Below are 27608 nucleotides of genomic sequence, written 5' to 3'. Positions count from 1 at the left end.
TTTCTTTAGTGACCACTTTATTAAACACTTGCCATTCAGAGCTCAGAAGTAAGGCCCAGCATCATTAAAAAACAGGCAAGAGGAAATGATTTCATGTTATGGTGTGTACTACCGTCCCGTGTTACCCTTTGGACCATAACAGGTAAATTATTTTGTTCTTACTATGAATTGGATAATTTAAAGTGCCATTCAACTGCTACATAGAGGTTCTAATAGAAGTCAATTAATATTTTGAGGTTTTTTTATGGAATCATGCCCTTAATCTAAATTCTTAAAGGCCTATGAAGGAAATCATGAAAAAGTATGGAAAATGTTTACTCCATTATTCCAGTTCTTGCTGCGTATGCAAGGGGAGAGGGAGAAAGAGAGAGAGAGAGAGAGAGGGGACAACATTAGAAACCCATGCAGAGGGATCATAAACAGTAGTTGACATCTACAGGAAATAAATGCAATCATCAATAATTAAGATGCAAGTTTCAGTCTTAACTTAGAAGTAAACATTTTGAATCAGTTATTTTGTTCCAGTATTTTTTATTATTTTATCATAACCAATACTTCAGCTACATTATATTTGAAATCTCAGCCAGCGTGTTCTTAAAGTGCTTTTCCTGTTTCCTGTCTTGTTGCATTTACTCAAAATTAACTGGATTAAAATTCCCCTGTATATGAGAAATAGCATTCATTGTCAATATGGCACCAATGTCTAACACCATGCAGGTGGTCAACCAGACTAGACCATCATATGCGTTGTGTAGCTTTTAGCACACTACCATTAAAAATACAGATTGAAAACATGGGAAACGTAAGTAACAGGATTAACCTCCTAAATATTGTCCCACAAAACGGTCTTACAAATGCTAAAATATCTTCACCCCCCTTTTTTAAGCGAGGGTCATAGTGAAATATTTAACACAAAATGAGGAGATGAGCAATTGGTAAAACAGAATATTGAAAGGCTGTGCAGTAATCGGATTTATTCTGCATAGCACATATGTTAGTTCTTCACTGTGACTAAAGCATGCATTGGATGGTAACAGATAGGCATATTTTATAAACTGAAATAAATATCCAGGTCCCCTCTCCAAAGTAGCACTTTTATAATAAACTGCATTAAGCTCCTCAATGGTTAGAAAATTTAGGCTGTACCTAAGTTAACAATGCAACTCCTACCTGAAATAAATCATAACCCTCAGCTTCACCCCTGTCATATGGCCGGATAATGCCATCTTCATGAATGAGACGTGGAGGACGGAGATTAGATACCTCTTCAGTTGATTCTGCCACCCTGTCAAAGACCAACAATTTCAATGTGTTCAGAACTATTACAGACTTCAGTTTGCACCAAAATTGTTTTTGTTACTTGCATTTCTTTTATTTATTTTTTTACTAGTTTAGTCAGCACAAAAGTTATTTAGAATTCATCCCCTCAAACCTTGAGAGATCCTGCTCATACTTGCTAGCTAGCCATGTATTATACAAATACTTTGTGTCTCATGGCAATCTGTAACATCGCCATCCTGCATCAGCCAGACAATTATGAAACTACATGCCTATGGGAGAAGTTTCTTCCCAACTCTAAATAATTATAGACTCTTCTATAGCTTGAGAAAGAGTTTTTCAGTTGCACTTTCAAAAGCGCATAAATGATTTAGGATTACAAGTCCCACTGACAATCATTGCAGTGGTCTAGGTTCTACAGCAGGGTAAAGTGAGAGATGTCTGTGAGCATTCAGGAGCTGAAAAATAACATTTTTAATTACTAAGTGTTCTATGTTTTTATTTAGTTTTTACATTCTTGTATGGACTTTCAGTTGGTACACCATAATATAGGACTTTAATTTTATTATTCATGTTTGCCTAGAGCTGATTTATAACCTCCATATGACACTGTAGTATATTAAGTTATACTGTAATAGCATCAGTCTCAGGTGATTGTAGCACTCTTCCTTCACCTGGCACCTGACAGAGCATCACCATGGTGCACTCTCAGTCCTCCTGATGCATCTTGTACTTTAAATCACATCAAATGGCAAGCAAACATATGTTACCACTGTATCTCTAATCACACACTGCACATACCTGAGAACATCTGGTAAACAGACAATCACTAACTCCCACCCCATCATTTTACCTCTGAATTCCCTGGAAGGTACTGCTTGCCATATCTATGATGCCACCTGTCGGGCGGGCCACAACACCTACAAGCCCTTTCCCAACTCCTTTGAAGAATCCAGCTGCACCTTCCTTTTTAGCCCCTTCAGAAAAGGGAATACAGTATTAGTTACATACCCTTGCAGAAGATCCAAATTCTAAAGTTAATCCACCTCCTGCTTTATGAAGACTTAACTTTAATTAGAACAATTCTATAGATGAAACATTCCAAAATAGCTGGTTACATGCAGTTCAGCTCGGAAAAAATACTATGGATTAATTACATCTTTTGCTGTACGGAACCTCCCCAGTCTTGGTCTACACTAACGCCCCAAATCGAACTAAGGTACACAACTTCAGCTACGTGAATAACGTAGCTGAAGTTCGAAGTACCTTAGTTCGAACTTACCTCGGTCCAGACACGGCAGGCAGGCTCCCCCGTCGACGCCGCGGTACTCCTCTCGCCGAGCAGGAGTACCGCAGTCGACGGCGAGCACTTCCAGGTTCGACTTATCGCGTCCAGACAAGACGCAATAAGTCGAACCCAGAAGTTTGATTGCCAGCCGCCGAACTAGCGGCTGGGTATAGACATACCCTGTGTTTGGTGATACAGCTGTTCACCTTAAATCTCATTAGCCCTTCAGAACCAACACAGCTAAGAGAGGGTGAATGGGACTCTTCTTGCTTCTACACTATCAGAATTGTTTACTAAAAAAAGTTACAATTATCAGAGCCAGTTACACCAGTGCACTTCCATTAAAGACAATGAGGTTCCTCCACAGGTCTGATTAAGAGCAAAATGTGAAGACTATGGATTTACACAGATGCAACTAAGGTCAGAATTTAGCTTCCCAAACCATTCGCACTGGTGATGATGCACGAGTAGAAAGAACCAAACTACAGTGTGTAGTTTTTTTATACCATTTTTACAGAATCACTGCTCAGAAGAGAAGAAAAATTCAGTTGATTTATTAGCAACCTGCAAAAATCAGGTGAAATTTAGTGCCATTAACTGACTTATATTTAGATGGTTCTTCTGTCAACATTTAAGGAATTGGGATTGTATATCTGTGAGAGTTCCTGATTCCTTATCTAAATGCCAGATTTTAAAAGAAGCAATTACACCTATTTTTTATCTCGTTTAAACATGCATCATATTGATAGAGTGAAGCAGGCTTAAAACAAAAAACTATCTGTCAGGTTTAAGCACAAGCCAGTTAAGCTTCACAATGAAAAAAAAAGCAGAAACAGACCAAGTGGTTAAAACAGATGTTATGTTTAGTGTGGCTCCCACTCTAATTATTCTTTACCCTGTCACTTAAACAACACCACAAATACTACCCGTGCTATTATTCAACATCTAATTGTACACACACACACACACACACATATGCATGTGCCACCTATGGGGTGAAATACCTTAATGCATAAAGGTCTATTTCTCTACTACTTTGCTGGTAGAGATAGTAGTTACTCAAGCTCTAGCTTTATACAGTTAATTTGCTGATACAGAGAAAACTCAACTGAAAGTGTCCAATAGCAAAAATATCTTAAATTTATATGCCTGCTGTTCAGAGAAAGTTTTCATTTTAAACTTATTCATACGCAGCTGCATATGATATTATGTGAACTGGTCTGTCAAAGTCTGCATGTGAATTTGCACAAGAAACTTTAGTAACAACTGTAAAAATATATGAAATCAAAACTTTAATTTTTACAAATGACATGATTTTATTTTAAAAATGTTACTTTTGTTCAGAAACACAAAAATAATGAGCTCAGATCTAAATAAGTACTATCATGTTTAAGTCAATATTTCTCAATAGAAAGTAAGTTATAAGTAGTACAATGTGTTAGCCTTCTGAAAAATGGGCTTTAGGTTTACTAATAATTTTTGCCTACCTTCTACAGGTTTAGTGATTATTCCAGTCACACCACCAACAATACCCTGAAAGAAAAATGATAGTTTAATTAAGTCAGCACTTGAAAGCCAGAAATGCTGAAGCGTGATTCAGCCACTAGGTGTCTCTCCTGCTGGGTTTTAAAATTAACATTTAGGCAAAGCGTTCAAATGGGATTTTTCCTAAGGCTTATTTTTGTTTATTATGAATTCCTGTTGACATGATCATCATGAAAGAAAACATCTATGGAATAATTAGAAGGCTCAGGGAACTAGTAAACTGGACACAGTCCATCCCTGCCAGATACCACGCTAGAATCTTGACTGGTAGTGCAAAACAACAGCTAAGTTACTATTCCATGGCTGTTCTGTAGCCTATGTCACAGGATGTGAACCACAGACCACTGGGGCCAACTGGCAGAGGGCATATACAGCGGTTTACAGAGATCCCCTATGTAATCATTCACCAAAGAGTGGGGGCATGTGAGGTCTCTACCAAGAGCCAGTAGCTTACTGGTCATCATAATAATTGCAAAATGTATGTACAATGATAGTTAAGGAGTTACGTGTCTTTACTGAAAACTATGTTCTTAAGGTACATAAGTTAACACAGGTCACCAGAGGTGATAAACAGGATCTATTCAGGCAGAAGGGAGTAAACACTTATCTCTCTGGCTGGTCATCGTGTACTGAGTGCCTTTCAATGGAAGTCTATTTGCAATAATGAGCCTGATGCTAATGAAGAGCTTGTAGAGTTGATGAGGAAGGAACACACAGGAAAAACAACTAACATGGGATCCTGGTTATAAATAAATAATGGATTGTTGGGGGATAACTTGAGGTGGAGAGAGACAGCCTTCACTGAGAAGACAAGCTAAGCATAGCTTGTTTCATGAAAAAGGGATCACAGCTTACCTGGCTGAGAAAGACAAGTGAGCAATATTATAAGACACAACAATAACTAGTTAACTAAGCCTAGGTTCTAGAATTCATGTTATAATGGCTTCTCTACAGAGAGACAGTGTGCTGCAAGTCAGGATGTAAATTTACAGCATACTAGCCTCCCAAGCACTAACTGGCCATGCAGACTCTGCTACCACATATTAGAAGTTCTCTAGGCCAGAGTGCACTTGGGAACTTCTAGCACACTTTGCTACCATGAACTAATAGTTCTCCACATCAGACTCCGCACGGCCAGTTAGTATGCAGCAGGTTTGTGCACTGTAGAGTCACGTCCTGGCTTGCCACTAAGGCCTTGTCTACACTACAAGGGAAATTTGATCTAAGGTATGCAATTTGAGTTATGTGAATAGCGTAACTCAAATCGACGTAGCTTAGATCTACTTACCGCGGGGTCCACACTATGCAATGTTGACGGAAGATGCTCTCCCATCGACTCCCCTTTCTCTTCTCGATCTGGTGGAGTACAGAAGTCGACGGTCTGCGGAGCGATCTGCGGTTGATTTAGTGGGTCTTCACTAGACCCCGCTAAATTGACCGCCAATGTATCGATTGCCGCTCGTAGATCCACCGGTAAGTGTAGACAAGCCCGAGTATCCATCTAGGTAAGCCTTGATTGAACACGTATCGCAACAATACTTTGACTAATCTTAAATATGTAATGATAGGTGGAGTTGAGAGTGCTGCCGGTACTTAAGGCTCCCCCAATACTTCCTATTATGACACTGTTTTCAGTTCTTCTAACCTGGCCAGAACCTGAAAAATTTCAGCTGAAGTTTTACATGCTGGGTCTCTGACTCATATTCAACTTTTTTGGAAAGTTTTAGCAAATATGTTACAGCTGCCTCTGAAAACAAGACTAGGGGGAAATATTTTTGCCCATGTTAAAAAATATTTTTATAACTGTTTAATTTAGAAGCTCTAGTAGTGTCTCCGTGCTTTGGAGCAATGAGGGGTATATGTGTACCCCACATAGACCCTGAAAAGGTTAATGTGGGCCTGAGAGGCCAATTAACATACCGAGCAGCATCTGCAAGGAAGAGAGCAAAAAAGCTTAACTGACACCAAAACCCATCTTGGAAGGGCTGCAGGGAGACAATCTGTAGTCTCTCTCTCTGGGGGATAAAAAAGGTAGGATATAATCCAGGGAGGCAGCAAGGAGTCTGAGGGAGAAGACCTTGGTTGCCAGCTACAAGATCCCAGGGTTTTGTACCAGCCACCAATGTAGCTGGGGCCGTAGCACCGATCCTGTGGATTCGTGACAACCTCCAACCACTAAGACAGATGGAAGGCCCACTGTAAAGTCTATCGCTGGGTGTGACTCTGTTACCCTGGAAGGAGTGGATTAAAGCATAACCTGGCCAGAAGGCCAAGCTGCAGGGAGAGAGACCACCGCAACGATATAATGACTATTGGCAGGGGGTGCCATACACAGAGACTGCCACCACACCTGGCCACAAGGAGGTGGCTCCTGAGGTGAATGAACCACTTTGCAAGCAGGGACTTGAAATTTGGCAGGTGGGTCACACCCTGGGGTTGGCAATCTGTTTCCTTTGTGGTTTCCGTGAGAAACAGCCCACATTTGGCCAAATTACTACCTTCCTGAAAATCTCAGTTCACACATGCTCAGTAGAGATTTTTTTTTTTTAAAAGAATCTGGTAGCTAAATTCTCTTAAGAGTCCATCTATACTTTCCATGCAACATTCTTGTTAAAGTTTGACCCTTGGGGCTCCTCGTCCCTGAGCTCCCTGTCAGAGTCCTGGTTACCCCACGCACTGGCACCCAGTCTTCTTCCCACCCATCTCCCTGTTTCTTCCTCCCTCCCCACCCTGGGCTCCTTGTCCAAACTGCCTTCTCCTTCTCTCCCGTACTCCACTTTGATTCTTGTCCTCTCTGCGTTGATTTAGGCTGCTGATTCTACGAAGTTACTTGGGCACTACCGGGGGAGCACTGGACGCACAGGAGAGAATCTCTCTTCTCTCAGTTCCTGTGCCACATCATAGGGGCTCCTGGCAGTTGGGAGGAGCAATTCCAGTGGAGGTGCTTCTCAGCTCCTGCCTCCCTGGACTAGAACATACTCAATAGCTCTGTCAAGATGGTCTTGCCCAGTCAGCTGGGTAAATAGCACCTGTGAGAAGCTGGGGTAACATGGGGAAGTGTGAAAGAGACTGGACTGAAACAGAAAAACTGAAGGAGATGGGACAGAAGGGCTGTGGCCAGTAGAGGAATACTCTCCTCCAGAACCTACAACAGAACTCAAGATTATATACACATGGAGGGATAGGTAAATATAGGATAACAACATTTCTATAGGTAATATTATATACCTGTCCCTCCATGTGTGCTCCCCAACTGATGAAGGGTGCATCCATGGTCAAGGTCTTTGTTGGGAGCAGGGAGTTGAATGGTATTCATATAATGGATACGCGCACACACATTTTTTTTGTCTGTGTTCCCACCAAGTAAGAGCGTACAAGAACCTCTGGGGAACCCTGACTAGCAGGTTGAGTCTATGCTTGAACCAGGGTATACATAGTCTGTAACAAAACCTTCATACATCGGACATGAAGCCCAGCTAACAGGATCACATAGGTGCTTGTGGCTATATGATCCAACACTGCCAGGATTGTATGGACATCCTGAGGGTCATCAGGGTTCACTGTATGAGACTGATGGAGAGGAACTGGTCATCTGGTAAATATATCCTGGCAGTCACAGCATTCAACCTCATCCACAACTGTGGCTTCTAGGGTGGACTTCTTCAGGTTCACCCTGAATTCAATCCGTCAAAGAGATCTAGAAGCTGCTTCTTACGTTTCACAGTAAGATTGTCCCTGTAGGAGCCAATCATCTAAGTAAAAGAATACTGTCGCTCCTTGTCAGCAGAAGTAACCTGCAGCACTGATAGCACCTTGGTGAACATTCTTGGTGTTGCCCAGAATCCAAAGGGAAGAATCCTGTACTGACAGTGTTTGTTGGGTGTATGGTGAGCATGTGCAACCTGAAGGGCACTACACATAGGGACAATCACTCAGGAAAGAACTACTGATTCCAGAGATAAAGATCTAAAACCCAGTAAGTTTCAGGCCACAAGAAACTTGCTAGCCAGGGGGAAGGGGATTTAAGTGGTTGGAAGGGGCCCGAGTTGGTCCTTCCCTTTTTACCTTCAGCTTTACTCCTATGTGGAAGAGTGGGAAGTCAAATAAGGAAAGGAGTGGAAGCCTCCTTCCTTCTCTGTTCCCGATACAGCTATTATCTATAAAATACATTAATTGCATGGTTCTTCACACTTACCCATCAAGATAGATTTTTTTTTAAATAAAATACCCTTGATATGAGCTTCCTACTTTGCAAAAGCTAGCTACAAAAAGACAGCAGCTCATAACTACTATAACTGATATTCTTTCAGAAGCATTTAGCATATTTGTGTTAGATCTACAGAAGTTGATAATAATGAGCAGTAATACTTAGGTCTTACAGGACAATACTATTGTTAACTAGAATTTCACTTACTTATGACCAGATATTATCTCTTGGATTTTAACTCTCAACACTCCCCCGTTCTGCCTCTTGTCACGTATCTATACTATTAGGTGTCTTATTTTTCAAAATACTTGCATCATTGTCAGGAACAGAACACACTTCAGAATCTAAGTACATTACATTTCAGAAATGTTGAAGCAATTTGTCTACATATGCTTCCTCTTCAGATATTTTTTAGAAATTTAAAATCTTTTTATGACACTCCCAGGTAGATTCTAGAAGAAACAGAAAATAAATCACCCTATGATAATACTCAATACTCCATGCTATGTAAATGGACTTTAATTATTTTTCTTCAGTTTCTGCTTCTTTTATTAGTTCATTAAACTGAATATGGAGGATACCATTAAATTGTTTCATACATGTAGATAATGATTTTCTAGCACAGACCCAACTGTCAGTTCACCGTAGGTTTAGTTTGAATTTCATACCCGTAAAAAGCCTTTTCCTCCTTTGGCTAAACTGTCACCAAAGTCCTTTGGCTGACGGCCCATCTCCTCTCTCCGTTTTTGCTGGTATTCTTTGTCCATAGTTATAGCAGCCAAGCCTTTTCCAACTGAACCAGTGATCCGAGATACCACCCCAGCTGCACCCCCTGTCAGCCAAGGAGAGATTAAGTCACATGGTCCCTTCTTAATATTTAAAAATGGACAAACCATAATGTACAATTTAAACAGCATGCAATTCAGAGAAATCTTTTGGTGCTAAAGTTAACAATATGATCATTTAGTAAAATCATCACACTAAGAGCATGGAATACCACATTACCTTTCAAGCAACAGGCTCCAGTGTATAGGCATGAAACTTATTGTAGCAAAGGACAAATATTTCATATAGACCTGACATGCCTTGAAACATTTTTAGCACAGTCAGGTTCATCCTCTGTTACTGACAAGTTTGGTGTCCAGAACTGGACAGAATACTCCAGTTGAGGCCTTATCAGTGCTGAGTAAAGTGGAAGAATCACTTCTTGTACCTTACTTACAACAGTCCTGCTAATACATCCCAGAATGAAGTTTGCTCTTTTTGAAACTGTATTACATTGTTAACTCATATTTAGTTTGTGATCCATTTTAATAAAGTACTCTTTCCTAGGCAGTCATTTCCCATTCTGTATTTGTGCAGCTGATTATTCCTTCCTCATCATAGTACTTTTCATTTTCCTCATTGAATTTCTTCCTTTTAATTCCAGACTATTTCTCCAGTTTGTCAAGATGATTTTGAATTATAATCTTGTCCTCCAAAGCACTTGCAACCTCTCCGAGCTTGGTATCGTACACAAACTTGATAAAAGTGTATTCTCTATGGCATTATCCAAATCATTTATGAAGATATTGAATAGAACAGATACTTATGGGACCTCACTTGATGTATCTTTCTAGCTTGACTATGAACCATTGATAACTACTCTGCAGTACAGTTTTCCAACCAGTTGTGCACCCACCTTACAGTAGGCTCATCTAGGCTATACTTCCGTGGTTTGTTTATGAGAAGGTCATGTGAGACAGTATGAAAAGCCTCACTAAAGTCAAGATATACCACATTTACTGCTTCTCCCCTATCCACCAAGCTTGTTACCCTGTCAAAGAACAATACTGTAACTCCCCATTTAACGTCCTCTCGCTTAACGTTGTTTCGATCTTACGTCCCTGCTCAATTACAGAACATGCTCCATTTAAAGTTGTGCAATGCTTAACTATAACGTTGTTTGGCTGTCTGCTCTGTCCACAGCTGGCAGCCCCCCATCAGCTCCCCTATGCCCCCCCCCAGCGCCTCCTGCCCGCTGGCAGACCCCGCGGATCAGCGCCTACTGCCCACGGTGATCAACTCTGGCTTGCGGCATTCAGGAGGGAGAGGGGAGGAGCGAGAACTCGGCGCACTGGCTCCCCCTCCCTCCCCTGCCTCCCAAACGCCGCAAACCAGATGATTGCCTTGGGCAGGAGGCAGGGGAGGGAGTGGGGAGCCTCTGCGCTGAGTCCTCGCTCCTTCCCCCCTCCCTCCTGCCCCCGAACATCACAAGCCAGCTGATTGCCGCGGGCAGGAGGGAGGGAAGAGTGAGGACACGGCGCACCTCCCCCCTCCCTCCCCTGCCTCCTGCCCAAGGCAATCATCTGGTTTGCAGTGTCTGGGAGGCAGGGGAGGGAGGAGGAGCCTGCACGGCATGTCCTCGCTCCTCCCCCCTCCCTCCTGCCCCCTGAATGCTGCAAGCCAGCTGATTGCTGCGGGCAGGAGACAGGAGAGGGAAGGGGGAGGAGCGAGGATGCGACATGAGGAGTAAAGGAGGAAGAGGAGAGGGAAAGAAGAGTGGGGTTAAGGGTGGGGGCTTGGGGGAAGGGGTGGCGTGGGCGGGCCGAGGGTTGAGCCCCCTGCCCCTGGTGCTTGCAGAGTAGGGGAAGCTGCCGCTGCTGCTGCACAACGTGCTTCTCCTAGCCTACAGCACCTTCAGCCTCCTTGCCTGCCTCATTGTCTCCAGTGCCAGTGGGCTGTGCCTGTGTGGGGTAAGGCAGGGACACCTCCCAACTATAATACTGTACTGTATGGCAAAAAAACTTTCCCTGGAACCTAACCCCCCATTTACATTCATTCTTATGGGGAAATTGGATTCTCTTAACATCGTTTCACTTAAAGTCGCATTTTTCAGGAACATAACTACAACGTTAAGTGAGGAGTTACAGTATTAGGTTGGTTTGACAGGATTTGTTCTTGACAAATCCATGTTGACTGCTACTTATCAGCTTATTATCTTCTAGGTGATTATGAACAGTTTGCTTGACTATTTGCGCCATTATCTTTCCATGTACCAAAGTTAAGCTGACTGGTCTATAATTTCCTGGGTTGCCCTTACTCCTTTTTTTTAAACAGATAGGTACTATATTTGCCCTTTTCCAGTCCTCTGTGATATCTCCCATCCTCCATGAGTTCTGAAAAATAATTGCTAATAGCTCAGAAATCTCTTCAGCCAGTGTTTTCTAGCACAGCTTCTGCCATGATTCCCATGATTAGTGTTTTGAAAATGCTTCTCAACCAAATTAAAATAGCAAAAGCTCTAGAAAGACATTTGGTCATACAGTACATGAACTAGGTTAAAAAGTACTTTTGTCAATGACAAAGGTACATGATACATACCTACTGTGTGACCAAGAAGACTCTTTACACCAATCACAAAGCCCTCAGCAAATTCTTCAGGTCCTTGAACAGCCCCCTAAAGATGAAATTTACTACAAATTAAAATACAGAGAGAGAGAGAAAACCCTCTCTTCATCCTACAGCTCTTCAAGAATCAAATGGCAACTGCTCTGCATTGGAAAATGTCCGTTCATTTAGGGTATGTCTACACTGTGATAAACCCATAGCACTGAGTCTCAGAGCCCAGGTCAGCTGATGGGGCTCACAGGACTCAGGCTTCAGGGCTAAAAATAGCAGTGTAGACGTTTGAGTTTGGGCTAGAGCCCAAGCTCTGAGACCCTCCCCCCTTGCAGGGTCTCAGAACCTGAGTTCCATCCCGAGCCAAAACATTTACACTACAATATCATAGCCCCCATGCCCAGCAAGGCACAGTCAGCTAACCCGGGCCAACCGCAGCCATCCCATGCATCTTCTACTGTGGTATAGACATACCCTTTAACAAGACGTTTCTTCAAGTAGCAAGTGTCAGAATTTCCCAATTCTTCATCAGGTTCAAAAATATTTTTAGCAACCTATAGCTAACTGACTAATACAGTGACCTAAAAGAAGAAATCATACCTGGAAAGGCTCATAGAAGAAAGCTTCAACACCCTCAGACAAACCTCTGATTAAGCCAAATGGATTTCCCAGGACATCTAAACCCAGTACAAGAACATACATCTGCTTCAAGAACTAAATGAAGAACAAAAGTGGACATAGTACATATCAGCTCTTGTTTAACACTACCCAAGTTAGAATTAAAAATCTATATAACATAGCTTTTTAAATCTTTCAAGCACAAGTAAGATGGTATTAAAACAGTGGCTTAGCAGAAGTACTGCGTAATGCTATAGACCAGGATAAAAGCACTACATAGGCACAGGAGTAAGTATGCTCTGTTTGAGTGATTGTGAAAGCGTCTGGCTATGACAAAAGATGCGGCAAATGTACAAGTAGCTCTATTAGAATGTCATGGTGGATGATGAGTCTAGTACTGTATTGACATAGGTGGGCAAAAGAAAAAGCAGGAACTGTTGAAACTGAAATCCATTTGAAGTAGAGGTAATTCAGGTTTAGATGCTTTGCCACAAAAATGACTATGAACAATGGATTTGTAAAACTAATAGTTTATACCCAAATAAACTATTTCACAAAAGCTTCACATTCCAGGCAGGTATATTTATCCTAAAAATATATATTTAAAAAGTACAATTCACTGAATGAACTTACTTGTTCACTATAATGTGTAACAACTCTCCTTATTAGGTCATCTCTCCTGTAAAACTGATACTTAATTTCAAAGAAAGCAAGTCTGAAAGACAAATAGGAACGTTTAATAGCTGAAAAAAAAATTCTTTTATGGACTTAGTAACTAGAGATTAGCATTAGAGTATTTAAATTTACAAAGTTATTTAACTAACCCATACCTTTCTATTGTGCATTATTCAGTAATGCAGTTAGAGCACTACTTTATACATTTACAGGGAGCAAAGGATACCAAGAGATGCAGTGCCAGGATTTAGAACAATTAGATACCCCCTTCCTTTCCCATTCATCTCCTTCCCCCTGAGGAGCTCACATCCGCTTTTAAAAATCACACACACACACTTTACAGGCATGTCACCTTACTTGATTACAAAGCAATTAAATTCATTCTAAACAGTTAAATCAGACCAATCATTTATTGACTACTGCTGAAGAACTGAAATACCTGCAAGAATTCACTAACTCTATTTACAAATTTAACAGTCAAAATCTATTAGCCAGAAGTATCAGCTTACTTAAATATAAGATCATCCACATCAGTCAGAGTAGCCCCAATACTTTTCAATAGCAAGTTGACCGAATGAATAGCGATCATTTCTTTTTTGTCCTTATCTGATTCTTCTCCACCTGAACCCAAAGACAGACTCAAATGCAACTACAAGACAAAAATATTTGTAAAGCGTGAAATCAACAGGTATATATGAAATCCAACAATCATGTTTGTAAATTATTTATATTTGACTTGGTTTTTAAAAATTGCACTACTTTAACAGTTACACCTGCAATGCGCTTAAAAAATAGTGATCAAGTTCCCTTAATAGCTCTTTTATTCACCCATGTGTAGAGCCATGCATGGATACAAAATTTGGATCCGCATCCATCTGCAAGCTGCAAACATGGTTCGTGGATATCTGTGGATATCCGCAGATTTGCAGGGCTCTACCATGTGCACAGAGCACAGTAAAACGCAAACAAAATCCTCTGTTCATAAAAATCATGAGAATAACGCCAACGTTTATTCATAAGTCATGATGACATCAATCAAGTTCACTGACAGAAAAGAATGTGGAATATAAGTGACTCATTTGGGTCCTGATGGAAATTAGTATTGGCAAAAAAGGCTTGTATTTTAACTATCCTGAATTCTCCTCTGGAACTACACATTTCACAGTGTTGGCAATACGTGATCTCAGTTCTGAGTCTCTTCAGGCAAACTATGGTTACCTTTCATAACTGTTGTTCTTTGAGATGTGTTGCTCATGTCCATTCCATTCTAGGTGTGTGCACGCCCACGTGCACAGTTGTCGGAGACTTTTGCCTTAGGGTTGTCTGTGGCGCCCCCTTGAGTGCTGTGCTCACACATCAGTATATTAGGCACCACCGACCTTATGCCCTCTCAGTTCCTTCTTGCCGACAGCTCCGACAGAGATAGGAGGGTGAGTAATGGAATGGACATGAGCAACACATCTCGAAGAACAATAGTTGTGAAAGGTAACAGTTTTTCTTCTTCGAGTGCTTGCTCATGTCGATTCCATTCTAGCAGATTCCATTCTAGCATTCTCAAGCAGTATCTACGGAGGTGAGCTCAGAGTTCACAGTTTCATGGCTTGCAGTACTGCCCTACCAAAGCAAGCATCGTCCTGGGCCTGCTGGGTCAGTGCGTAGTGGGACGTAAATGTATGGACGGACGACCAGGTAGCCACCATGCAGATGCCCTGGATAGGTACCTGGGCTGCCAAAGTGGCCTGTGCTCTGGTCAAGTGGGCAGTGACAACCGCCAGGAGCAACACCTTCGCTTGATTGTAGCAGAAGCGAATGCAGGCAGTGATCCAAGAAGAAATTGTTTGGGCAGATACAGGGTGTCCTTTCATCCTGTCAGCCACCGTGATGAACAATTTTGTAGACTTAAGTAAATGTCCTGGCTTGAATGAAATTGAGACACCATCTTGGGAAGGAAAGCCAGGTGTGGTCTCCGCTTTCCATTGTCCTTGTAGAAAACCGTATAAGGCGGCTCCAAAGTGAGCACCTGAATCTCCAAGACTCGACGGGCCGAAGTCACCGCGACCAGGAACGCAATCTTCCAGGACAAGAGGAGGAGAGAACAGGAAGCCAAAGGCTTGAAAGGGGACCCTGTGAGCCATTACAGCACCAAGTTCAAGTCCCTCGGAGGAACGGGATCCTTGACGTGCGGGTAGAGGCACTAAAGGCCCTTGAGGAATCTGGCAGTCATGTCCTGGCCGAAGACTGACCTGCCCTTGAGCAGTGGATGGAACGCCAAGGTGGCTGCCAGGTGGATCTTGATCGATGAAAGGGACAAACCCTGGAGCTGGAGATGCAGAAGGTATTCCAGAATGAGCTGCAACGAGGCCCGCTCAGACTGGACACCTTTTTCTGAGGTCCAAAAAGTGAACAGCTTCCACTTAGCCAGGTAGGTCGCTCTGGTAGAGGGCTTTCTACTTCCCAACAGGATCTGCTGAACCTCTGCCGAGCACTACTGTCCCACTCATTCAACCACACAACAGCCAAGCCATCAGGTGCAGCACTGCCAGGTTCGGTGGCAGAAGACTGCCGTGATTTTGGGACAGCAACTCCGGCCCAAGAGGCAACTGCAACGGAGTTGCCACTGAAAGGTCCAGCAGCGTGCTGTCACAGTGCTAGCACAGCCAGGCTGATGCTATGAGGATCACCTTTGCTCTGTGCTGCTTGATCTTCATAAGGACCCTGGGGAGCAACAGCACTGGAGGAAAGGCATACATCAGAGCCCCCGAGCACAGGAGTAGAAAAGCATCCGACAGGGGCCCCCTGTCCAAGCCTCTCATCAATCAAAAGACGTGTCATTTCCTAATCTGTCTGGATGCGAACAGGTCCACTTGGGGAGTTCCCCACTTGCAGAAGATGAAACTGACCACCTGGCGAGACAAGATGATTCTACTGAGGCAATCTGCCAAGGCATTCTTGGCCCCTGGAAGGTGCGCTGCAATGAGACATATACCGTACTGCAGACAGAGGTCCCAGAGCCTGAGGGCTTCTTGACAGAGGGCCGTCGACCTGGCTCTGCCTCGCTTGTTGATATAGAACACAGCGGCCTTGTTGTCTATAAGGACCTGAACCACTTTGCCCAGTATATTAGGTAGGAAGGCTTGGCAGGCCAGGCGCACCGCCCTGAATTCCCTGATGTCGATATGCAAGTAGTGATCGTGACGGACCAATGACCTTGCCAGCCAGGACTCTAACTACTATTAACTATACACAGATTAGGTAGAACAAAGGACTATGAAGAACCACTAACGCTCTTGCTAAAGGCAAGATGAGGCACTCCAACCAACTGTCATGAGCAGTAAGAAGGAACTGAGAGGGCGAAGGGTCGCCGGCGCCTAATATACTGACGCATGAGCGCAGCACTCAAGGGGGCACCACAACCGACCCTACGGATACCGCTAAGGCAAAAGTCTCTGACAACTGTGCACGCGGGCGTGCATACACCTAGAATGGAATCGAAATGAGGAAGCACTCAAAGAAGAACTACCTGTTTAGCAAGTAGGGGGACTCTTCAAAATTTCTATACCTTAGCAGGGAGCAGCATAACAGAGAGCCTTCTCTATCCATATTCATTCTCTCAGCTATGTTGAGAAACTGCTTACTGCATCAACCTTATTGTGGGGTTTCTTAGTATCTCTCCTTGCTTAAGTTTCGGTTTTGTTTCCTCCTCCCCCCCCCCCCCACCCCCCGCCCCCAACTGCTCACCTTAGTCAATTTCTGAGTCTCACTACCATCCAGGTTTTTTGCATACTGGGACCTGCCACGCTAGTTGGTGGAAAGAAAAAACAGCCCTTCTTTCCCAAAATTACAGACCCTTAAGATAGAGCTCCAAAAGGCCAAAAAGCATAGCCATCTCCAATGAAATTCAACAGGTATATGACCAAATTCCACAAGTAGCGCCAAAGAGTTAATAAAAATACAGTCAAATTCCACCATTTTATTGTGGGCCCCATGATATTTAGTGGTTTTTTAAACTCTGTCCTGAAGTTATGTGATTGTTACAATCACTAGTTTAATTTGGGAGAAGGGAGAGAAGAGGAAGCACAACTAGAGCTTAGAATGTGACCCAAATACACCCTAAAGATTCAGAAATAAGGCCCAGTAAGAAGAAATCAAGATATTTTATTATTTTTTCAATATAACAATTTTAAGCCATTTATATTTTGGGGGACATGATTCATGATTTTTGAATACTTGAGGTTGTAATACTATAAAAAACAAAAGTGTAATTCTTTACAAAAACTGTGGTTCCTCTAAGCCAGTGTTTCCCAAACTTGGGACGCCGCTTGTGTAGGGAAAGCCCCTGGCAGGCCGGGCCAGTTTGTTTACCTGCCCTGTCCGCAGGTTCGGCCGATCGCGGCTCCCAGTGGCCACGGTTCGCCGCTCCAGGCCAACGGGAGCTGCTGGAAGTGGCGGCCAGTACGTCCCTTGGCCCGTGCCGCTTCCAGCAGCTCCCATTGGCCTGGAGCGGCGAACCGCGGCCAGTGGGAGCCACAATCGGCCGAACCTGCGAACGGGGCAGGTAAACAAACTGGCCCGGCCTGCCAGGGGCTTTCCCTACACATGTGGTGTCCCAAGTTTGGGAAACACTACTCTAAGCAATTAACTCATTACTGCAGAGGAAGAATACTACAGGTTGATGCAGAACTAGACTACAACCATCAGTGAGCTTTCTTCCCTTACTGTGACTGGAATAAAAAGGTAAACAAAAGAAATGAAAGAGAGGACATTAAGTATAACGAAAGATTAATGCTTTTTATTCAGATTGTTCACATCTGTTAAAAAGGTGAACATTTTCACCATTATATATGTTAGTATTTTTATATTCTTTCTAGTTTTGACATCCATATGACATCCATTATAGCCTTCTGTTTAGACAGTTATTGTTATTAAGTGCAGAAGGAACATAAAACAAATATTTGTTGATGATTCCTAGATCAACTGAGAAACATTTCCACCAAGTATTGAAAATCTGACAAGTCACAGATTCCTGCAGGGTCATATTACTGTAAATGAAAGGCTAGAAAATAGTTATTTAATCCGATCAATGTGAATGGCTAGTTAAACATGATAAAGAAATTAGGAGATACTATTTAAGGTTTTTGCATCTCTGAAGTATTTTCCTCTACAACATACCTTAATTGGAGAAATATGGAAGTGCTCAAAGAAACTGAGGGTTGACATATCAGTTAAGGAAGATTCCATCAATTCAGCATTAAGAGCATCTACATCTTGCTGAATTAACTTTGTCTGTTTGTAAAAAAGAAAATTTTAAATCAAAACTCTGGTTTCCTCAATGTCAACCTGAATTCAAACTGGAAAAAAAAAAAAGCTATGGGATCAAATAAATGTAAAAGTAAAATAATTACACAATTGCTTAGATAGCTGTAGCAGAGATGTCCTCCAAATACACAAGTACAGTACAATAATTATCCATCATATACTAAATTGTGATAACTATGCTCATTCCTTCCTTATTCAAAGGAGTGCAAACTAATACTTTCTAGATGACCTATTACACATGTTTTTCTTTTGATGGGTAAATTTCCTTGGTTTGATGACAAATGTAACTTGTCACATTTATTCCATCTCACTCAAGATTTTTCTTTCATTCTTTAGTTTTTTATTACTTTATTCATTGAGATGGAGTGCTGAGTACTACAAATTATAAACACTTATGATTTCCATGAAGTCCTTGTTCACCTAAAGCTTTTTTCCCCTCAATTAGAGAGGGCCTTCAGTTCCACCTGGAAATAAGAAACTTTATGGGTTTGAACATTTCATTTCAAGAAAAACCAGTTTGTAGGAGCTACTCTAACACAGAAATTATGGGGGATCTTTTTATTTCTGAAGATGTATAGATGATTAAAAAATGCTCTTGTCTTACACTGCACAACTAGCACCTGCTGCTCCCTTAGGAAGAAATGGAATGAGTATGCATACTTTACAGCAAAATGATGGGGTCTAAATTAGTGGTTACCACTCAAGAGAGAGATCTTGGCGTCATTGTGGATAGTTCTCTGAAAACACCCACTCAATGTGCAGCCGCAGTCAAAAAAGCTAACACAACGTTGGGAATCATTAAGAAAGGGATAGATAAGACAGAAAATATCATATTGCCTCTATATAAATCCATGGTACACCTACATCTTGAATACTGTGTGCAGATGTGGTCGCCCCATCTCAAAAGAGATATATTGGAATTGGAAAAGGTTCAGAAAAGGGCAACAAAAATTATTAGGGGTATGGAATGGCTTCTGTATGAAGAGAGATTAATAAGATTGGGACTTTTCAGCTTGGAAAGGAGACGACTAAGGGGGGAAATGATAGTGGTCTATAAAATCATGACTGGTGTAGAGAAAGTAAATAAAGAAGTGTTATTTACTCCTCATAACACAAGAACTAGGGGTCACCAAATGAAATTAATAGGCAGCAGGTTTAAAACAAACAAAAGGAAGTATTTCTTAACACAACGCAGTCAACCTGTGGAACTCCTTGCCAGAGGATGTTGTGAAGGCCAAAACAATAACAGGGTTTAAAAAAAGCACTAGATTAATTCATGGAGGATAGGTCCATCAATGGTTATGAGCCAGGATGGGCACGTATGGTGTCCCTAGCCTGTTTGCTACACGCTGGGAATGGGTGACAGGGGATGGATCACTTGATGATTACCTATTCTGTTCATTCCCTCTGGGGCACCTGGCATTGGCCACTGTCAGAAGACAGGATACTGGGCTAGATGGCCCTTTGGTGTGACCCAGTATGGCCATTCTTGCGTTCAATCTGACAGTCAATTAAAATGGGAACTATTAACAGGTTCAATTAAAGATACTCTATATGTAAGTTAACTGTGCATTTTTTCATTAGCCCTATAAAATAATTTTATGTATCCTTCTGCAATCTTGGCCCCCAGCACCTTGTAGCCATGAGATCCACAAGTTGAATATGCATTGTTCAAACAAGTGTTTTAACATTTCTTATGAATAGTAGTTACCCAAACACTGACAAGCTACTACTACTAGGAGCCCGCACAAACTAATAGAGGGCCCAATTCTATACTTCAATTTGAGAATATATATTTTTCCCCAACCGTCTGAGCATTCAACTGGTAGTCATTTTACAGTTTGGAAGATGCTTTCCATTTGTTTTAAATTTGATTTTCAAAATATCTAATTCACATGGTAATAAATCAAACCTGTTTTAGCAAAATAAATACTTTTTTCCTAAACACACATTACCCTTTGCCTTTCAGCTTCTGGATCAGTAGATGGGGTGAAAAGCCCAATAAGTGCTCCTAGAAACCCCTGATCCAATTTCAATGCCATCTCCTGGATAAGAACCATGAAATATCTAAGAAAAAAATAAAAGGAAAAATATGGTGACTGACTTTTTCATACTTATAATCACAGATCATCTTATAGATACAGATTTAAATTAACAACCACATGCTGGGTATTAAGTGTTCAAGCTCATAACAATATTTTAATGCTCTGGTTAGAGTATTAAAAGCATCAGTTTATAGTTGGAGGTGCCTAACAGAAAGACATCTGAAGAGTTCTGCTATTAATAATAGGCTGCAATTCAACACAGAAAAGGCACAATATACATTAATAATCTAATCTATTTAGGGTTTATCCTAATAATTAACTAGTATTAGCTCCACAGGTATTAACATTTCTAAAGCAAGGTATAATATGCTTTTACTTACTTGAACTGCAGTACTTTACTGTACTCATTGAATCTAGTGATGATGCTGATATCTATGAATGGTTTTGGCTCTAATAAAAAAAAAGTGCAAATTAGTTTTATAATGGATTCCATTCTGCAGTTAAATCAAAATATTTAATGTCATGGCTAACTAATTTTAGATTACTCTTGCATTTACTTACCTGAATCCAAAGCTATTGACTTGGGAGGGGCTACAGGGTGAAACACAACTGGGAACATTGGACCAGGTAACTGGTTATCAACCTGAAACAAAGTCATATCAGATGAGCAGTATTTTAGTGAGAGTAAGATTTATAAAGGATTCCTTGGCTTCAGGTGGCTTAAGCAGCTTAGGTATATAATGATGTTTTGGAGTAAAAGTTGTCATTTGCAATCTTATTTTGTGTTTACCCTGATATCTGAAGCCTTGCTAGCACCTGTTTATCAAGAACAGTTAGGACCAACAGAATAACAGTTGTGATTGGAAGTGTGCAAATAAGCTTTCAAATTTCAGCACAGGCAGGGGTTTAGGTACTATTAAAAACACTCCGACTGTTTGTTGCTGTTTTATATTTTAACTAGTGAGGGGCCATATCTTGCAGTCCTTACTTACAAGCCTTACTTACAGGCTCCCACTAAAATCAACTCCCCTTTATTTCAAAGGGATTTTAAAAAAAAGGTTTTACAGGATTTGGCTCAAATCAAATAAGATGGTCTCTGTAAACTCCACTTTCAACAGCCTAGTCATGTGCCCCATTCCATACATAGGCCTTACGTTATGATTTGAGATTCCAACTAAATGCGGCATACAATGAATACTTGGTACCATATTGTATTACTCCTCCAAGTACGAAGTGCTGATGCGAACACGAAGCTATAAATGACTGAAGTGACATAATAAGAAGCTAAGAGAGCTTGGTAGACAGATAAATTTCTTAAAATTTCTCAAATGGACTGAACTTTTTAGGTTTGTAAGGTTTTTATATAATTAGGCAAATAAAAAGAAATTGAATATAAAAACACTTTCAGTTGTGGCCTTGAGTCAAGTAACAGGATTTGGAAAAAAACATCCAATTATGAGGAACATAGCTGGTTATTTAAAGAGAGGTTCTTTGCAGAAGTATTAATACTGGAATACCACAAGTTTTCTTCCTCCACAAACTCCTATTTCTCATTCTTTAAGAAAGTATTATCTACCCTTCAGAGAACACTTTTAGCAAATATTCTCCCTTTCTTCTTTTGACTGAAGAACATTAGAATCTGCTAAGCTTGTATGTAATCAGAATCTACAAGTCAAATGTAATAGCCTGATTTCCACTTTAAGAGCACTTCAAAAGATTTACCTTTGGTGCTGAATTCATGGCAGTGCATGAATGGGTATGCAATTACAGGGAGTGGCGAAGAGGAGGCCTAGAAGCTCAAGTTTTACAATGGAAATGTTCTTACTGTACAAGTATTGCTTCAGACTTCCAATACACTGAAGAATCCAAACCTTCCAACTATTACTACCAAGATCAGCAATTTCTATTTTGACTGCTCACAGTAGTAAACACCATGCCAGGTAATTCTTGTAGGATTGGACTCTGAACCTCTAGGTACAGCACAGAGAGTAAGGGACATCTCATAACTAAATGCAAAATACACAACAATTTAAATGCTGACAATGTTTATAATTATTTTCTCTGCCACAACAAGATTTCCATCATGACCTCAATTATAACGTCTCCCACTCGTCTTTATTCTGCCCTATAGATTGCTTACCAGCACCACCTGTGAAATTCTGGGATACAGTAAAGTCCTGTAGCATGTCTTTAAGGTCATCTAAGCTGATGAAACAAAGCTAACAGTGAGGTCCAGATCAAAGGATTATTCACCACAAATACCTTGTGGCTCCTTCTTATTTTACCACAAGAGGACTGTCAGCTTCAGATGATCTCACCTGCTGTGGAATTGATCTCAACGCTTACTAGCAATTCCTGTTCAGCCTACAGTGAATAATAAAAATGATACCTGAAGCCAATTCAACTGTGCCCGTAAGCTTCTTTGGTGAGGAGACTGTTTGAACTCAATATGAATGCCCGATAGGAAGTTTCGTCGAATACTGCATTTGATTGGGAAGCGCATTTTCATTGGCATCTTACAAAAATTCACCTAGAAACACATAATACATTTTAGCTCCATTTGGCTAATATTATTGCTCTTAGATTTCATTAAAATGTCCTTGGACTAGACATGAATGGGCGATCAATTAAAAGAAAGTACATTAATATTAAAAATTGAATTTCCAGTACTTTATCGCTGTTGCATAATAGAATGGTTATTGAACTGGACGTACACAAGCCAATACTGAATTTTTCTTTTTCTTTTCTTTTTCTTATAAAGGAGGAAAGAAAACCAGATGTTACTTTGTTACTTTTGCTGCATATCTTTAGTTTGTTGAATGGAGAAGTTAGGAGCAATCTTATCCCAATTTAAGGTATCATTAACATTTTTAGTCAACAGAATTAAAGATAACTGGGAGTCCAGTGGCACCTTAAAGACTAACAAATTTATTTGGGGATAAGCTTTCGTGGGTAAAAAACCCACTTCTTCAGATGCATGGAGTGAAAATTACAGATGCAGGCATTATTTTACCTCTGAGGTTGCACCCCATAATGCTTTATAGAAATATGCTTATGAATGTAAATATGACATAACTGGAATATGTTTTATGCTACATATGCCATGTAACATATCTCTGCAAAGGTTATGATCTACTGAATATATTCATCCTATTTGTATGCATGTATCATTTTTGTGTTTGAAGTTATGAATATTGGCTGTGTACTTTTAAGTAACCTCAGTGAAGCATTTGGTCAGCTTCTTGAGAAAAAGACTATTCTCAGTAAGTGCCCAATCAAGAAACACTTAAGCTGACAATAGACTTTGATAGATGCCAATCCACATCTGAGCTTTCCTGGGAACGTTCCTGTAGAGAATTAAGTCATGCATGGACATGTGACTTGCCCAGGTGACTCCAAATCTCCATCTTGTAGAGGGGATTCTACACAGGGGAAGGGAGGGGTTTCCACCCACAAGAGAGAAGCTATATAAAGCCCTGGGAGACCCCTCCATTTTGTCTTCAGCTGGCTCAAGAGGTAGCCTCTCCACCCCCAAAGGATACCTGAAAGAAACTGGAAAAAAGGACAGTAACCACAGGGGTGTGAGTGATTGCTGGACCCAGACTAGAAGGAGGCTAATCTGTAAAAAGCTTACTGGAACATCTCTGAGGGCAAGATTTCATCTGCAATCACTTTCTTACTGTATTAGGCTTAGACTTGCATATTTTATTTTATTTTGCTTGGTAATTCACTTTGTTCTGTCTGTTATTACTTGGAACCACTTAAATCCTACTTTTTGTATTTAATAAAATCACTTTTTACTTACAATAACTCCCCACTTAACGTCCTCTCGCTTAACGTTGTTTCGATCTTACGTCCCTGCTCAATTACAGAACATACTCCATTTAAAGTTGTGCAATGCTTCGCTATAACGTCATTTGGCTGCCTGCTTTGTCCACAGCTGGCAGCTCCCCTACACCCCCCACCAACAGCGCCTCCTGCCCGCTGGCACACCCCGCGGATCAGCGCCTTCCCCCTCCTGCCCCCGGCAATCAGTTAGCTTGTGGCATTCAGGAGGAAGAGGGGAGGAGCGAGGACTTGGCCCGCAGGCTCCCCCTCTCTCCCCCGCCACCCGAATGCCACAAACCAGCTGATTGCCACAGGCAGGAGGGAGAGGGGAGGAGCGAGGACACGGCGCACCTCCCCCCTCCCTCTCCTGCCTCCTGCCCGCGGCAATCAGCTGGCTTGCGGTATTCAGGAGGCAGGGGAGTGAAGGGGAGCCTGTGCGCCGTGTCCTCGCTCCTACCCGCTCCCTCCTGAACACCGCAAGCCAGCTGATTGCCGCGGGCAGGAGGCAGGGGGAGGAGGAGCGAGGACACGGCGTGCAGAGTAAAGGGGGAGGAGGGAAGGAAGAAGAGGCGGGTTAAAGGTAGGGGTTTGTGGGAAGGGGTGGCATGGGCGGGCTGAGGGTTGAGCCCCCCGCCCCTGGTGCTTGCAGAGTAGGGGAAGCTGCTGCTCAACATGCTTCTCCTAGCCTACAGCACCTTCAGCCTCCTTGCCTGCCTCATTGTCTCCAGTGCCAGTGGGCTGTGCCTGTGTGGGGTAAGGCGGGGACACATCCCAACTATAATACTGTACTGTATGGCAAAAAAATCTTTCCCTGGAACCTAACCCCCCATTTACATTCATTCTTATGGGGAAATTGGATTCTCTTAACATCGTTTCACTTAAAGTCGCATTTTTCAGGAACATAACTACAACGTTAAGTGAGAAGTTACTGTATTAATTAACCCAGAGTATGTATTAATACCTGGGGTGGGGAGGGGGGCAAACAGCTGTGCATCTCTCTCTATCAGTGTTATAGAAGGCGAACAATTTATGAGTTTATCCGTATAAGCTTTATACTTGGTAAAACGGATTTATTTGGGGTTTGGACCCCATTGGGAGTTGGGTACCTGAGTGTTGGAGACAGGAACACTTCTTAAGCCGTTTTCAGTTAAGCCTGCAGCTTTTGGGGGACGTGGTTCAGACCTGGGTCTGTGTTTGTAGCAGGCAAGTGTGTCTGGCTCAAACCAGGCAAGGCACTGAAGTCCCAAGCTGGCAGGGAAAACAAGGTCAGAAGTAGTCTAGGCACATCAGGTGGCAGTTCCCAAGGGGGTTTCTGTGATTCATCCCGTCACAATACCTGTTATGCAGGTATAATAATGCTTGCATCTGTAATTTTCACTCCATGCATCTGAAGAAGTGGGTTTTTACCCACGAAAGCTTATGCCCCTATAAATTTGTTAGTCTTTAAGGTGCTACCAGACTCCTCGTTATTTTTGTGGATACAGACTAACACGGCTACCCCTCTGAGAATTAAAGATATATGCATGCAAATGAAAATATTTTTTCCAGCACGGAATTTTTTTTTACCACAAATCTATGTAACTTGGATAATATTCTGAAGAAATAATCAGTTTAATAAAAAACCTCCTTCACTTCATTATTTTAACTCAAAAATGCTGAATCACAAAAAATTGTGTGTCCTATGTATCATTTAGTTCAAACACAATCATATTCAAAGCTACACAAAAACTTAAGGCCTATATAATTTATGGTAGTATAAAAGATTACCTTTTTGGATACAAAATAGAAGAAAAGTTCAGATTGTTTATAATACTGTATATCATAAAAGTTTTGTCTCTATTTTATTTAGCCTTATTAAGTACTTTAAGAGATTTTTTTCAACAATTCCAATATGCTTGGAATGTAAGTGTTCTACAAATGACTGGTTCTTTAAAAACATCTAAATCACAAGAGAGAAATGTTATAAACACCTGAAAAGCTACAGATTTTTTTTCTGAATCAACAATGTAAAAATGGGTAATTCTATTTTCATCCTCAAACCACTATGCATTAAAAAACGGTTACTCACCTTTGTAACTGCTGTTCTTCGAGATGTGTTGCTCATATCCATTCCAATTAGGTGTGCGCGCGCCGCGTGCACAATCGTCAGAGAATTTTCTACCCTAGCAACACCCGGTGGGTCGGCTGGGGAGCCCCTGGAGTGGCACCTTCATGGCGCTGGATATATACCCCAGCCGACCCAGCGCCCCCTCAGTTCCTTCTTGTCGGCTACTCCGACAGTGGGGAAGGGGGGCGGGTTTGGAATGGATATGAGCAACACATCTTGAAGAACAACAGTTACAAAGGTGAGTAACCGTTTTTTCTTCTTCGAGTGCTTGCTCATATCGATTCCAATTAGGTGACTACCAAGCCTTACCTTGGCGGTGGGGTCGGAGTGAGACATCGCTGAGTGCAGAACCGCTGATCCAAATGCAGCATCGTCTCTAGACTGCTGTACAAGCGCATAGCGAGCGGCAAAGGTGTGAACCGATGACCAAACCGCCACTCTACAAATGTCATGGATCGGGACGTGAGCCAGGAAGGCAGTCGAGGAGGCTTGGGCCCTCGTGGAGTGGGCGGTGAGGCGCGGCGTCGGGGCACCGGCCAAGTCGTAGCAAGCACGAATACAGGACGTGATCCAAGAGGAGATACGTTGCGAGGAGACCGGTAGGCCTTTCATCCGGTCAGCCACTGCAACGAAGAGTTGAGTCGTCTTCCTAAACGGCTTCGTATGCCCGATATAGAAAGCAAGGGCCCTGCGTACATCCAAGGAGTGCATACGCTGGTCTTGTCGCGTAGCGTGCGGCTTAGGATGGAAGACCGGGAGAAATATATCCTGGTTCACATGAAAAGCTGATACCACCTTGGAAAGAAAGGCAGGGTGGGGGCGAAGCTGCACCTTGTCTTTATGGAAGACTGTATACGGAGGTTCGGACGTGAGGGCTCTGATTTCAGAAACACGCCTTGCTGAAGTGATGGCTACAAGGAAGGCTGTCTTCCAAGATAGGTAAAGGAGTAAGCAGGTAGCCAATGGCTCGAACAGGGGCTCCGTGAGCTTGGAGAGAACCAGGTTAAGATCCCAAGCCGGAACTGGTTGACGCAGCTGTGGGTATAGGCGGTCTAAGCCCTTGAGGAATCTGACGACCATCGGGTTAGAGAAGACCAAGGAAGCATGTTCTCCTGGGTGGAATGCCGATATAGCAGCCAGGTGCACCCTGACCGAAGATATCGCCAGGCACTGCTGTTTTAGGGATAGGAGATATTCAAGTATAAGTGGGATCGATGCCTGCAAGGGGGGCGTGGCCCGCTGCTCGCACCAACAGGAGAAGCGCTTCCATTTGGCCAAGTAAGTGGCCTGTGTAGAGGGTTTCCGGCTGCGCGGTGTCGG

The 27608-nt window shown here is 42.1% G+C and overlaps 1 protein-coding gene across 1 annotated transcript in view; it reads right to left on the bottom strand.

The window, feature by feature from the left end:
• The window catches only part of VPS13C (vacuolar protein sorting 13 homolog C), a 191515-nt gene that overhangs the window by 14939 nt on the left and 148968 nt on the right, over positions 1-27608 (bottom strand). The window contains exons 69-81 of the mRNA XM_065412581.1: positions 22743-22883; positions 20915-20996; positions 20734-20803; positions 20264-20375; positions 18162-18275; positions 13502-13641; positions 12951-13032; positions 12300-12413; positions 11682-11757; positions 8987-9150; positions 4054-4099; positions 2132-2255; positions 1171-1285 (exon numbers count right to left, since the gene is read on the bottom strand). Coding sequence (XP_065268653.1) covers positions 1171-1285; positions 2132-2255; positions 4054-4099; positions 8987-9150; positions 11682-11757; positions 12300-12413; positions 12951-13032; positions 13502-13641; positions 18162-18275; positions 20264-20375; positions 20734-20803; positions 20915-20996; positions 22743-22883 — 1380 coding nt within the window. The remainder of the gene's footprint in view (positions 1-1170; positions 1286-2131; positions 2256-4053; positions 4100-8986; positions 9151-11681; positions 11758-12299; positions 12414-12950; positions 13033-13501; positions 13642-18161; positions 18276-20263; positions 20376-20733; positions 20804-20914; positions 20997-22742; positions 22884-27608) is intronic.

The sequence above is a fragment of the Emys orbicularis genome, chromosome 10 (assembly GCF_028017835.1).
Source record: "Emys orbicularis isolate rEmyOrb1 chromosome 10, rEmyOrb1.hap1, whole genome shotgun sequence".
Taxonomy (NCBI): domain Eukaryota; kingdom Metazoa; phylum Chordata; order Testudines; family Emydidae; genus Emys; species Emys orbicularis.
The sequence above is the reverse complement of the archived record's forward strand: the minus strand, read 5'-3'. Positions and strand labels throughout refer to the sequence as shown.